The 13,200-nt window shown below is 41.2% G+C and overlaps 1 protein-coding gene and 1 long non-coding RNA gene across 5 annotated transcripts in view; one reads left to right on the top strand and one right to left on the bottom strand.

The window, feature by feature from the left end:
- LOC134318210 (uncharacterized) overlaps nt 1-7,478 on the top strand; it is a 64,053-nt gene extending 56,575 nt beyond the window's left edge. The window contains exon 3 of the long non-coding RNA XR_010013348.1: nt 7,397-7,478. This is a non-coding gene — a long non-coding RNA (uncharacterized LOC134318210). The remainder of the gene's footprint in view (nt 1-7,396) is intronic.
- The window catches only part of bcar3 (BCAR3 adaptor protein, NSP family member), a 120,482-nt gene that overhangs the window by 86,410 nt on the left and 20,872 nt on the right, over nt 1-13,200 (bottom strand). For 3 of the 4 annotated variants that reach the window (XM_062999027.1, XM_062999029.1, XM_062999028.1), the window contains exon 4: nt 7,372-7,486. In XM_062999027.1, coding sequence (XP_062855097.1) covers nt 7,372-7,486 — 115 coding nt within the window. Of the gene's footprint in view, nt 1-5,325; nt 5,385-7,371; nt 7,487-13,200 lie in introns of those variants that run through there. The other variant, XM_062999030.1, reaches the window with a different exon arrangement.

Below are 13,200 nucleotides of genomic sequence, written 5' to 3'. Positions count from 1 at the left end.
AATACAAATTTCCAATTTTTAAAATAGGGTAAGCTTTTCTTTTTGACCAGGGCCAACAAACCACTGTTACAACTTTTGAACTACAGTATATACACAGCAATAATTTAAATAAAAATATAAGTGTACAAAGAAGTTAAGAGTTATGATAACATGCAAGTTCCAGCGCCGCAGCCAGTGGCAGTCTACTCAGTATCTCTGTGTTGGGTAATTTTATAATGCATTTTTCTTTTCTTGTCTGTACTACACCTTTTAGTGTGTATTTAGTGTGTTTTTCCCTAATTTCCTTAATTATCTTCGGGATTAATAAAGTATCTATTTATCTGTCTAAAATAAAAAGTATACAAAGGAAAACAGCAATAATTTCCATCCTTTATAAAAAAAAAAAAAAAAAAAAAAAGGAATTATTTTGGAAGTCTTTTGGCTTTTCTTTATTACTGTCCATTACGAAACGTCAGATATCAGCAAATGTGTTGAATTTATAGATGTTCCCACATTCCGAGCGTGTTATCATAACTCTCAGCAGTAGCTCATGGATGAGGTGAAGATTTTGTAGGAGCTCACCCTGAATAAAGAACAGCCACAACAGTGCTGATATCATTGGTTGTGGGAGGAAGTCACCCCCGAGACCACTCTGACCTCTGATTGTCCATGTGAATAAACCTGGGAAGCTACAGAAGCTGTTAGCTAATGCAGCTCCTCGCATACTTTTGTGTGAAAGCATTAGCATTTCTCACAGGATGTGGGACGAGGTGGAGCAGCATTCAAAATGAGCTGTTAAAGGTGTCCGAGCTAGTTTACTCAGACCTCCTGTTGACTCCTTAAACAACTGAAACATTTCACATAGAAAACAATAGAAGAGCTTTACAGCTGACAGTGGTCTGCATTGTAAGGTCTCTATGAGCAAACACACCTCCAAACAGCTTGCTGGTGAAGTCAGGATTTTGTAAATAAAACGGTCCTATTTAAAATGCATAAGTTTTATTGTTGATGAAATTGCATAAAACAATGAACAGGATGAAAAATCTTGTTTTACTACTTTTAGATGTTTTCCACAAGCAAGATGCTGGTGCTGGGGGCTCAGTTTTAAACAGTTCTGCACCGTCTCTGAGTAAGCAGCAGACGGCTATAACTGTGTGAATGTTAGAAAGGGTGTATGGCAGTCTTTGGTGCTGGAGCCTACCCCAGCTTTTTTTTCAATGGGCGCAAGGCACACAGTAACACCCTGGACGGGGCGCCAGTCCATTGCAGGGCAGACACACACACACACACACACACACACATTCCCATTCACCTATAGGGCATTTCAGTGTCTCCAATTAATCTGACTGCATGTTTTTCGACTGTGGGAGGAAACCGGAGCTCCCGTTGGAAACCCACACAGACATGGGGAAAACATGCAAACTCCGCACAGAAAGGACCCGGATCGCCCCGCCTGGGAATCAAACCCAGGACCTTCTTGCTGTGAGGTGACAGTGCTACCCACCGAGCCACCGTGCCCTTTTGGGTTACTGTCAAGCAAAACATTAATTCTATTTAAAGATTTGGTATGCTTAAAATGCAATCTGCTTTATCACGTTATATTTTCCAGGACCACGTTACAGAGAAAAACCTGACAACCTTATAGGTTTTTTTTTTTCTATATTTTTTATTTATGCATTTTCTCAATTTTTCTCACAATTAGCATAGCCAATTAGTCTTCTGCTGCTGGAGACCCCGATCTCATCTGAGTAGTGTATATTCACCTGGCGCTCCTTCCGATGCGTGGGGTCCTCCGACCCCTGCTTATTCACCTGTACTATGGTGGATTCTTGCATGAGTCATGCACTGATCTCTGCGTTCCTCCACTTCTGTACAGACTCCTCGGGCTACTAACCATGGTCCTTATATAGCATCAAAGATCCCACTCACTTTTTAGTCAGGTCTTTTTCCACCCAGCAGACTAGTGGCCAACTTTGTCTGCTTCAGGTACTGCCAGTTGTGCCTGCTAGGGGAGCCCAGCAGACCAGTGGCAGAGCTGAGATTAAAAACTAGTGGATTATCCAGCTGTGCCATATAGGTTTAAAGCATGGAAATAATTAGGGATGCATCAATACAATTTTTTTCCCAACCGAGTACGAGTACAAGTACATGTATTTTTGTACTTGCCGATACCGATACCAATACCAATACCTATTTAGAATACCTTTTTTTTTTAAACAAAAACACACGTGAGAAGTGACGAGAAATTTAATGATACCACGTCCAAAAATGCACGTCAACAAGTAGCGAGTGATCAAAGTGTTTGTGCGCTGACGTGATGAAATCAAGGAGGAAAAATAAATGAATCTGAGTGGATTTGGCAACACGAATAGCATGGATTGTTCTGTAGTGAGTTGGAGGTTAATAAATATTTTTGCAATGTTGGTGTTTTGTTGTTATGTTTTGTAGAGAACGATCAGGTCAGAAATACTGTAAAACGTGTGTGTGTGTGCCGGTGTATTCTGATATAAACTATATTATCCCCCTGTCCCACCTGTTTACACTCCTCTCCTGCGTTTCCCCTCACACCGTATCCTGTGTTCTCATTGGCTGTTCGACATGTCACTCATTCCCAGTCGCACATCTGAGATCAGATATCTGACATGCTAGAAAACTCGAGCGTTCGGCGAGCCGGTCGGATCGAGTTGTTGGATAGTTCACACTTAGCGAAGTGAGTTTTGATCGCCGAGCAAACGCCGAGTTGCTCTAGCGCCGACCAGCCGCTGAGCGAAAATCAGGGCAAAAATCGTGTAGTGTGAACTAGGCATAACGCAGCAACGTGCACTAGGCACACGGTATCGGATGTTCAGTATCGGAGCCTCGTTTGCGAGTACGAGTACAAGTTAATGAGCGCGGTATCGGGCAAATACCCGATACCAGTATCGGTACTCATGCATCTCTAGAAATAATTAACATATTTTGGGCTTCCCAGAAAAGAGATTTTTCTATGATGGAGTCTATGATGATAATTCTGTTGAGTCAAAAGCCATTACTAAAATATCTAAACCTTTGATTTGTTTTGGAATCTGCAGTTAGGTAGCAATGCTTCAGGCCAGATTTTTAGTATGCACCAGTGTGTATAACACAGTCAGTAAAAAAGAGGTATCAGAGCACTAATTTAATATGACCAACATTTTGAAACAGGCATGTGTGTCAGCTAGTGAAGTGCTGTAGTGTGTATTGGAGACTGTATGAAATACTTTTAAACAAGCTTGAGCCTGTCAGAATGTGCTGAGTGTGTTTAAGTATGTGTGTCTCCACATGTTGGTGTAGGATTTAATTACACACAGCGAACATTAGCCCTCAGGGTGTAGTACCTGGGAGATTTGAGGTCGAGTTGAGAGGTGTTTACAATCTCCAAACGTGTGCCAGCTCCTCCTTTCTGCCACTTTGTGTGTGTGTGTGTGTGTGTGTGTGTTAGTTAGTTAATGTGCAGCACACACATTGGGATGGAAGCAAGCCCTTGCATGACATCCTATCTATGTTGACAGTAAACCTGTCTGTGTTGTGTTACTGTGTGTTCTCTGGACACAGATGCCAGCATGGCTTCACCGTCCTCTTAATTCCTGCATGCTGTATAATTTCACACTTATATTTCTCCCCATTAGCTTAGTCCTTAAACTTTTAGCAGAACAGCTTATGTTTTTCTGTAATAAAGCCTCCAGGCTTAAATATTCACTCACTTACTTTCTAAACCGTTTATCCTAATCATGGTTGCAGTAGGTGCTGAAGCCTATTTCAGCTGTTAATGGGCGCAAGACACACATAAACACCCTGCGATGGACTGACATACACACAAATACCTAAGGGCAATTGTAGTATCTCCAGTTACCTGACTGCATGTTTTTCGGAAGAAAACCGGAACACCTGGAGGAAACCCACATGGACTTGGGCAAAACATGCAAACTCCAGAAAGGTCCCAGACAGCTCGGGTGGCACGGTGGCTAAGTGGGTAGCACTGTCGCCTCACAGCAAGAAGGTCCTGGGTTCGATCCCCAGGTGGGGCGGTCAGGGTTTATTCTGTGTGGAGTTTGCATGTTCTCCCAGTGTCCGCGTGGGTTTCCTCCGGGTGCTCCAGTTTCTTCCCACAGTCCAAAGACATGCAAGTGAGGTGAATTGGAGACACTGAATTGTCCAAGACTGAGTTCGATATAACCTTGTGAACTGATGAACCTTGTGTAATGAGTAACCATTGTTTCTGTCATGAATGTAACCAAAGTGTAAAACATGACGCTTAAATCCTAATAAACAGGCCGCTCAGGTGGCGCAGCGGTAAAAACACACGCTGGAACCAGAGCTGGATCTCAAATACATCGTATCGAGTCTCAGCTTTGCCTGCTGGCTGGGCTGAGCAGCCACATGAACAACAATTAGCCTGTTGTTTAGATAGGGGTGGGATTAAGCCGGATAGGGTCTCTCTCATAACTAGTGCAATTACGACCTCTGCTGGCTGATTGATGGTGCCTGCACAGAGATAAAAAAAGTGTGCTGTCAGGGTGGACCCCCACAGGACCACCACAGAGCAGGTATTATTTGGGTGGTGGATCATTCTCAGCACTGCAGTGACACTGACATGGTGGTGGTGTGTTAGTGTGTGTTGTGCTGGTATGAGTGGATCAGACACAGCAGCGCTGCTGGAGTTTTTAAATACCATGTCCTTTTACTGTCCACTCTATTTGACTTTACATCTACAAAATGGAACAACTAGGTAGGAGTGTCTGAGACGATCGCTCATCTATTGCTGCTGTTTGAGTTGGTCATCTTCTAGACCTTCATCAGTGCTCACAGGACGCTGCCCACGGGCTGGATATTTTTGGTTGGTGGACTATTCTCAGTCCAGCAGTGACAGTGAGAGGTTTAAAAACTCCATTAGCATTGCTTTGTCTGATCCACTCATACCAGCACAACACACACTAACAAACCACCACCATGTCAGTACCACTGCAGTGCTGAGAATGATCCACCACCTAAATAATACCTGCTCTGTGGTGGTCCTGTGGGGGTGTACACACTGTGGGTGTGTAGAAACAAGAAGGTGGTTTTAATGTTATGGCTGATCAGTGTATATATGAAATAACCAATCAAAAACGGAGCAATTACTGTTTTACAGCACTGAACCACATATTTTTTCTAACTCACTCCTCAGCCTCGGGAGTCACTTGATGAACATTATCCACAGTTACCTCAGTTGTGAAACATGATTGTCATTCCTTTTTATTACCAAACTCAGTACAGACATCACCTGATTTTGCAGTTTTAATAGAAGTTGGCTGTTACATGAACGTTAGCCAGCAAAACCTCACTCACACATCCTCTCTGCTGGCTGGTTTAGGTTTACTTAATCCTGTTGATGTAGTCCAGTTTCTCTGCCCAGAGGACACAAAATAAAGTATTAGGACCCGCAGCATCATACCAAACCCCACAGACTCTCTTTCCTCTATAAGCAAGATTAATGTAGCCACTAGACCCTGACAGCCAGGCTGTCCAACACAAACAAAGGAAGAAAAAGAGAGATTGTGGGATGGCAGAGACTGAGAGGGAGCACAAGGCCATCAGTGACACAACACAGCTAGAAAAACCATCCGAATGAAGATAAGACGTTCTGCTCTTATTTTATCGGCCTATTATTTTGGGGATGAATTGTTTGGGTTTGAATGGAGAAAACCCTGTTTCCTACTGACAAAATGAAGTGGTAGTGGTGAAAAGGCCAGTTTTACATTTTTACTCAGTTCCAATATAATGTCATACATATAATTCAAAATGTACTTTTTTTTATATTATTCATGCTTTTTTTCCTTTTTTTCTTTAATATAGTCATATTCAGTAACCCTGCTTATATCTCTCCTCCACTGCTGCAGACCCCTACTGGCCGAGTTGGGTCGTACATAATACATGCCCCTTTGACACATGGACCATTGCCAGTTGCTTCTTTTCACCTGCACATGGCAGGTCCACTCACACCAGTATCACATACAGAGATCTCTGTGCTGGCGCCATCGACCAGCCAACAGAGGCCGTAATTGCAGCAGTAGTGAGGAATAACTCCGGCCCTCCCATCTAGCAGACGTTAGCCAGTCATGTCTGTGTGTATGTGGTAAGCAAGCCGGGAGCAGTGCTGATACTCAAACTTGAGATTTGAGCACAGGTGGGCTAGAGTGGTGTACTGCTACACCACCCAAGCACCCCCATAATGCATTTATTAAATGTGTTTAGTTATATACACTATTTAAACAAAAGTATTGGGACACCTTTTCTGATTATTGAATTTATGCGTTTCAGCGACGACACTTGCTAACAGGTGTAATAAATTGACATTTGATATTTTTGGCATTTAGCAGACGCTTTAATCCAAAGCGACTTACAGTACAGTTACAGTAAACATTCTAAGCAATTGAGGGTTAAGGGCCTTGCTCAAGGGCCCAACAGCAACAACCTGGCAGTTGTGAGGCTTGAACCAGCGACCTTCTAATTACTAGTCCAATACCTTAACCACTAGGCTACAGCTTGATAATAAATCAATTATATGCTTCCAACTTTGCAGCAACAGTTCAAGGAAAGTCTTTTTCAGTTCCAGCATGACTTCTTTATGTCTTTATAGACCTACACAAAGCTTGATTTAAAGAAACTCCAGTGGCCCACACAGAGCCCTGACCTCAGCCCTACTGAATAGCTTTGGAATGAACTGGAACATTAATTGAGGTTTTCTTGACCAACATCAGTGCCCAGCCATACAAGATCTTTGACTACTTGGGCACAAATTCCTGCAGGCATACTTCAAAGTCTTGTGAGAAGCCTTTTCAGAAGAGTAGCTGTTGTTATAGCTTAAAATACCACACAGGTCACTCTGTAATAATACTATTCGTTTTAAAAATGGAATGTCCAACAAGGTCATGGTCAGGTGTCCAAATACTTTTGGCTACATAGTGTAGCTAAATCTGCTTAAGGTAAATTTTGATAGCATTAGCATTGTCAATGTAGCTCTTACTAAGTATATTGCAATTTTTAGTATTTTACTAATTTATTTGACTTATAAAATGTGTGTGAGTCTGTGAGTAATTGAGTCAGTCAGTAAATGTGTGAGTGTGGTGCTTTTTTTCTGGGGAAGGCACTGACCCTAACCATGATAAAGTAAATGACAAAGTATACATGTTTCAATTAATTAATGTGGACATTAAATGTATCAGATTAATTTATTCTCAGTACTGTCATTAGGAAAGCCTTAATTTCACTCTCCTACAATGTTATTATGGCTAATTTATGTAATAAGACACTTTACACATTTTTATGGAAGAAGTCTACATATGTACAGCCTCTGTTTAAAAACAGTATAAAGTCCCTTATAGGGCCACTGACCTCTTTTTGTCTCCCTCTCCCGCAGAACCTGGATGCTTGAGAGGATGTGGATGCGATGAAGTCTACTATGGACCCCCAACCCCAACAGGTCCATCTCTGTCAGATGCAAAAGGTCCTAAAAAGGAATAAATAGAAAGAGGTAGACTAAGTAATAGAACATAGGGGTAGATGGATGCTACAGGGTTAAAGTTTCTCAAACAGTAACCATTACATCTGACTAGTTTTCTCCAGACTGTTTCCACACAAACACGTAATGCTAAAACGTAAGTCATGGTCGTTACTGCCGTGACCTTTTTTACATGGAAAATAAAACTCAGCATTGCTGCCTGTGCTGGAAAACATTTTATTGTGTTTTGTTTTAGGTTCAGTTGTTCCCTTGTGAGACAATATAAGAGAAGTCTAAATGTAGGTGGTGAGATTGAGCACATGCACAGTGAGTAACCCAGGACTTTTTAGGAAAAACTGTTGACTTAGTGGCATTAAACCAATCAACCATAACATTAAAACCACCTCCTTGTTTCTACATGCACTGTCCATTTTATCAGCTCCACTTACCATATAGAAGCACTTTGTAGTTCTACAATTACTGACTGTAGTCCATCTGTTTCTCTGCATGCTTTGTTAGCCACCTTTCATGCTGTTCTTCAGTGGTCAGGACCACTACAGAGCAGGTATTATTTGGGTGGTGGGTCATTCTCAGTACTGCAGTGACACTGACATGGTGGTGGTGTGTTAGTGTGTGTTCTGCTGGTATGAGTGGATGAGACACAGCAGCGCTGCTGGAGTTTTTAAACACCTCACTGTCACTGCTGGACTGAGTATAGTCCACCAACCAATTATATCCAGCCAACAGCACCCCGTGGGCGGCGTCCTGTGACCACTGATGAAGGTCTAGAAGATGAACAACTCAAACAGCAGCAATAGATGAGCAATCGTCTCTGACTTTACATCTACAAGGTGGACCAACTAGGTAGAAGTGTCTAATAGAGTGGACAGTGAGTGGACACAGTATTTAAAACAAAGCATGCAGAGAAACTGATGGACTACAGTCAGTAATGGTAGAACAAAAAAGTGCTTCTACATGGTAAGTGGAGCTGATAAAATGGACAGTGAGTGTAGAAATGTTATGGCTGATCGGTGTATACATCTCTATATACCTCTGTGCAAATGTTTCCTTTTTAGTGAAACATCTAGGAGCAAAAGCAGCTCATAGAACTTATCCTTAGTTGAACCACAGAGGCATTTCAGGATGCCTCAGCCCAACATTACCACATGAAGCATCTGCACACAGGCCTAAGATCAAAATGCTTAATGCCAAACCTTGGGTGAGTGATGTATGTGCAACACAGTATTTGAAACATTTCTGAACCACTTTTATTAACATCTTTATTACAAGAGAATACTGCCTGCCGTAATACATATTGCCAACTGTAAAAGTTTAGAGGAATTTTGGATGGTTTAGTTCCCCATTTAAGGGGAAATTGTAATGCATACATCAGCATAAAAAACTTTGTGCTTCCATTTTTTTGTGATGACTTTTGAAATGGAATTAGCTGTAGTGTCTGAATACATGTGAAGAACTACAGTCATGTTCTAAAATTAGTGAAACGCCTTCCCAAATTAGTAGAGGCTAGAATAGCAGCATGGGTCTAACCAATTTTTCATGCCCCAGGTTATGAAGTGTGTCTACATACGTTTGGCAGTTCCTACAGTCCTAACCTAAGTTCTGTGTGAAATGTCTCAGTCTTGGTCCAGTGTTATCTTTTTAGATTTTTGTTAGATGAAAACAGGGCAGTGAGGTGTAGCTGGTGTTGATCCAATGCTGGAGAAACAGAAATGCGCTGCATTAAGCTTATTGTGTGTGTTATCTAGCAATCTCCATGAGGCCAATCACAACCTAGTCAAATCCCTTCTATCAACAACTATTCTTTCTTTTTTTTTCCCTTTCATCAGACCCTGGTTTACAGTCTTGTTTGTAGAGCAAGCAAGTGCAGATTACGTCCGATGCTGGTATGGGTTTGTTGTGCATCTGTTCTGATTTCTTGGTCTCCTCCCAGTCCACATCTGAATACAACAAGCTATGATGATAGAAAACCCTCTCAAATCAATATTCACCCTCACACTGTCAGTGTCGTGTGTGATCCCACATCAACCCTGAAAGTAGACCCTTCTAAAACACCAAACAACATAATCAGTTAGCTTGTTTGCTCTGAAAAGCTGCCATATGGCGTTTACTGTCATCATCCAGTTTGTGTGTTAATTACAGTTATTATTAAAATTCCAGGCTTCTGCATACAGCAAGGTGTTTCAGGCTTGTGTTAGTACAGGAAAAACAGATGCAGAGGTTTTCGCAGGTGAAATAGTCTGTTTTGACACTATAAACTCACTAAATACTGTAGTTAATATATACACCGATCAGCCATAACATTAAAACCACCTCCTTGTTGCTACACTCACTGTCCATTTTATCAGCTCCACTTACCATACAGAAGCACTTTACAATTACAATTACTGACTGTAGTCCATCTATTCTCTAAATACTTTTTTAGCCTGCTTTCACCCTGTTCTTCAATGGTCAGGACCCCCACAGGACCACCACAGATCAGGTATTATTTAAGTGGTGGATCATTCTCAGCACTGCAGTTACAATGACATGGTGGTGGTGTGTTAGTGTGTGTTATGCTGGTTTGAGTGAATAAGACACAGCAGTGCTGCTGGAGTTTTTAAATACCATGTCCACTCACTGTCCACTCTATTAGACACTCCTAACTAGTTTGTCCTCCTTGTAGATGTAAAGTCAGAGACGATCGCTCATCTATTGCTGCTGTTAGAGTCGGTCATCTTATAGACCTTCATCAGTGGTCACAGGACGCTGCCAACGGGGTGCTGTTGGCTGGATGTTTTTGGTTGGTGGACTATTCTCAGTCCAGCAGTGACAGTGAGGTGTTTAAAAACTCCATCAGCGCTGCTGTGTCTGATCCACTCATACCAGCACAACACACACTAACGCACCACCACCATGTCAGTGTCACTGCAGTGCTGAGAATGAGCCAACACCTATATAATACCTGCCCTGTAGTGGTCCTGTGGGGGTCTTGACCATTGAAGAACAGGGTGAAAGCAGGCTAAAAAAGAATGTAGAGAAACAGATGGACTACAGTAAGTAATTGTAGAACTACAAAATGCTTCTATATGGTAGGTCACATTTTACAATAACGTTTTAATTTTGACTTTGTAAATACATTTTTATGATGTTGCATTTTTAAAGTAGATGATGTAACTACGCTGTAACCAATTGCTTGATGGAAAATAAGCTTTTAAAGCTGTCAAAGACAACAAAAAATTCTTATTTCTCATGTTTTTTTATTTATTTTTTCTGTTTACTACACAGCCTTCATGTCTATTGAAACATCTTACTGTCTTGAAAACCAGCAAACCAGCAAACGTTTATATTTTTTGTTTATTTTAGGTGCACGCCTTAATGTGCTGTCAGAAATGTGATGTTTTCCAGTCACTGACTCCTGTAATCATTAAGTAATTAGTAGCACCCAAGCAACACTCATGATTGCTGACAGTATCACATCATGACCAGCCTTCACTTTTCAGATTCCACAACCTAACCAGGCCATCAGTAATCCATCACTTCAGTGCTATCACCTTCACTTTGCTATTCAGAAGCTGGTGGGATGGTTTCTATCCTTCATTAAGCTTATTCAGTCTCTTCTTTCAACTATTTACTTCCAGTAGTTGAAAATGTATAAAATGCATTAATTAGCCAGTGCAGCTTTACATGGACACATTAAGATCAAACCTTTTTGCCTGATGTCTACAGATATGGATCAGAAATGAACATTTAATTATTGCTTTGCTTAATGCAGGCAGATGTGTGATACTGCAGTCTCATTACAGAGGTGATACGAGGAACATTAATCAGCGGGCTGTCAGCTACAGTTTAATAAAAAGCAGCATCAGACACATAACAGGAATGTTGAGTTATCAGTGGTTAGCAGAGTCAGAGGCATAACACATTGTAAATTGCAGTGATTTTATTAGGTTAGATTTGATGCTCAGATCATCCAGGTTACGCAATAGAGCTGTTTGGCTTGTAAAGTAGATAAATTGTAATGACGCATAACTTAAGATTATTCAGAGAGTTTACTGTAAATTGTTAGGGTGGGAAAATATTTGATGAGGTTATTAATTCTTCACTGGTCACCTGAGTGTCAGAGTTTGTTTGATTAGGATTTTAACGTCATGTTTTACACTCTTTGGTTACATTCATGACAGAAACGGTAATTACTGGTCATACAAGATTCATCAGTTCACAAGGTTATATCGAACACAGTCATGGGCAATTTTGTATCTCCAATTCACCTCACTTGCATGTCTTTAGACTGTGGGAGGAAACCGGAGCACCCGGAGGAAACCCATGCAGACATGGGGAGAACATGCAAACTCCACACAGAAAGGACCCGGACCACCCCACCTGGGGATCGAACCCAGGACCTTCTTGCTGTGAGGCGACAGTGCTCGGTGGGTAGCACTGTTGCCATAGCAAGAAGGTCCCAAGTTCGATTTCCAGGTGGAATGGTTTGGGTCCTTTCTATGTTAGGTTAATTGGAGCTATTAAAAAAAACTAGGTGTGAATGAATTGGTGAATGTGTGTATTTGTGAATATGTGTGTGTGTTTGCCCTGTGATGGACTGGTGACCTGCCTAAGATGTTTCCTACCTTTCATCCAGTGAAACCCTCAGGACACCCTGAGTAGAATAATGTGGTGGTAAAACAGACATTGAATGAATGAATGAATGTCAATGACATCACGGTCATCAATAAGCAATATATTCTAAATGTTGCTACTCATTGGCACTGGGGTAACTGTTTGGCAGAATGTAACATGAATGTAAATATAGTCTTAAAAGCGTTGTCTAAACCATCTTTGAAGACAAGACACAGAAAAACACTGAATAACCTAGACGACTAATTTCAGTACAGACAGCAGATGACGGACATGACTGACCACTTTTGTTAAAAGTAGCCCTGTGAATCAGAAAGACACCAGCAAGCCTGTGTCAAGTTCTGTATTTCAGCGTTGCCTAAGAGTAAAAGAAAAACAATTTACTAGTTCCTCTATAAAACCTGTGACCCAGTCTTACACACATACACACGAGGCAGGCATTACAGTACACATAAAGCTTATGGTACAGTTATACGCTGGTTCAAATGTTTGCTTTTTAACGTCTTCAGAAACTAGTGACTAGAGACTAGTGACTGAGTGTTTACTGCATTATTAAGTATACTTAAAGTATTATATACAATAATTATTGATGGTGCTTTTAAAAATGTTTAAATATTATATACACTTTATAATATAACTTTAATCAATTAAAACCTATAAAAACTGATGCCTTTTGTAGTCCAATAATAATAATAAAAATTTATTCTTTGTTTCACCACCACTTTTATCCGAATCAAGGTCGCCACCCTGGACAGGTTGCCAGTTTATCACAATCACACACACATTCACCTACGACAATTTAGTATCTCCAGTTAACCTAAGTGCATGTCTTTGGACTGTGGAAGGACACTGGAGCCCCTGGAGGAAACCCACACATACCTGTGCCGTACCTGACACTCCAGAACACGTGTGGTTGACAACTGCTTCTTTTCACCTGCACGAGGCAGCTTCACACAGGGATCAGTATCGCATACGCAGAGATACACACTGCTTTCCATTATTTATCATCTATCTACACCTGGCAGACATTAGCCAATCGTGTCTGCTAAAATTTTTATTAATTTATTTAATTATTGTATTACAGTTTGTGG

The sequence above is a fragment of the Trichomycterus rosablanca genome, chromosome 7 (assembly GCF_030014385.1).
Source record: "Trichomycterus rosablanca isolate fTriRos1 chromosome 7, fTriRos1.hap1, whole genome shotgun sequence".
NCBI lineage: Eukaryota > Metazoa > Chordata > Actinopteri > Siluriformes > Trichomycteridae > Trichomycterus > Trichomycterus rosablanca.
The sequence above is the reverse complement of the archived record's forward strand: the minus strand, read 5'-3'. Positions and strand labels throughout refer to the sequence as shown.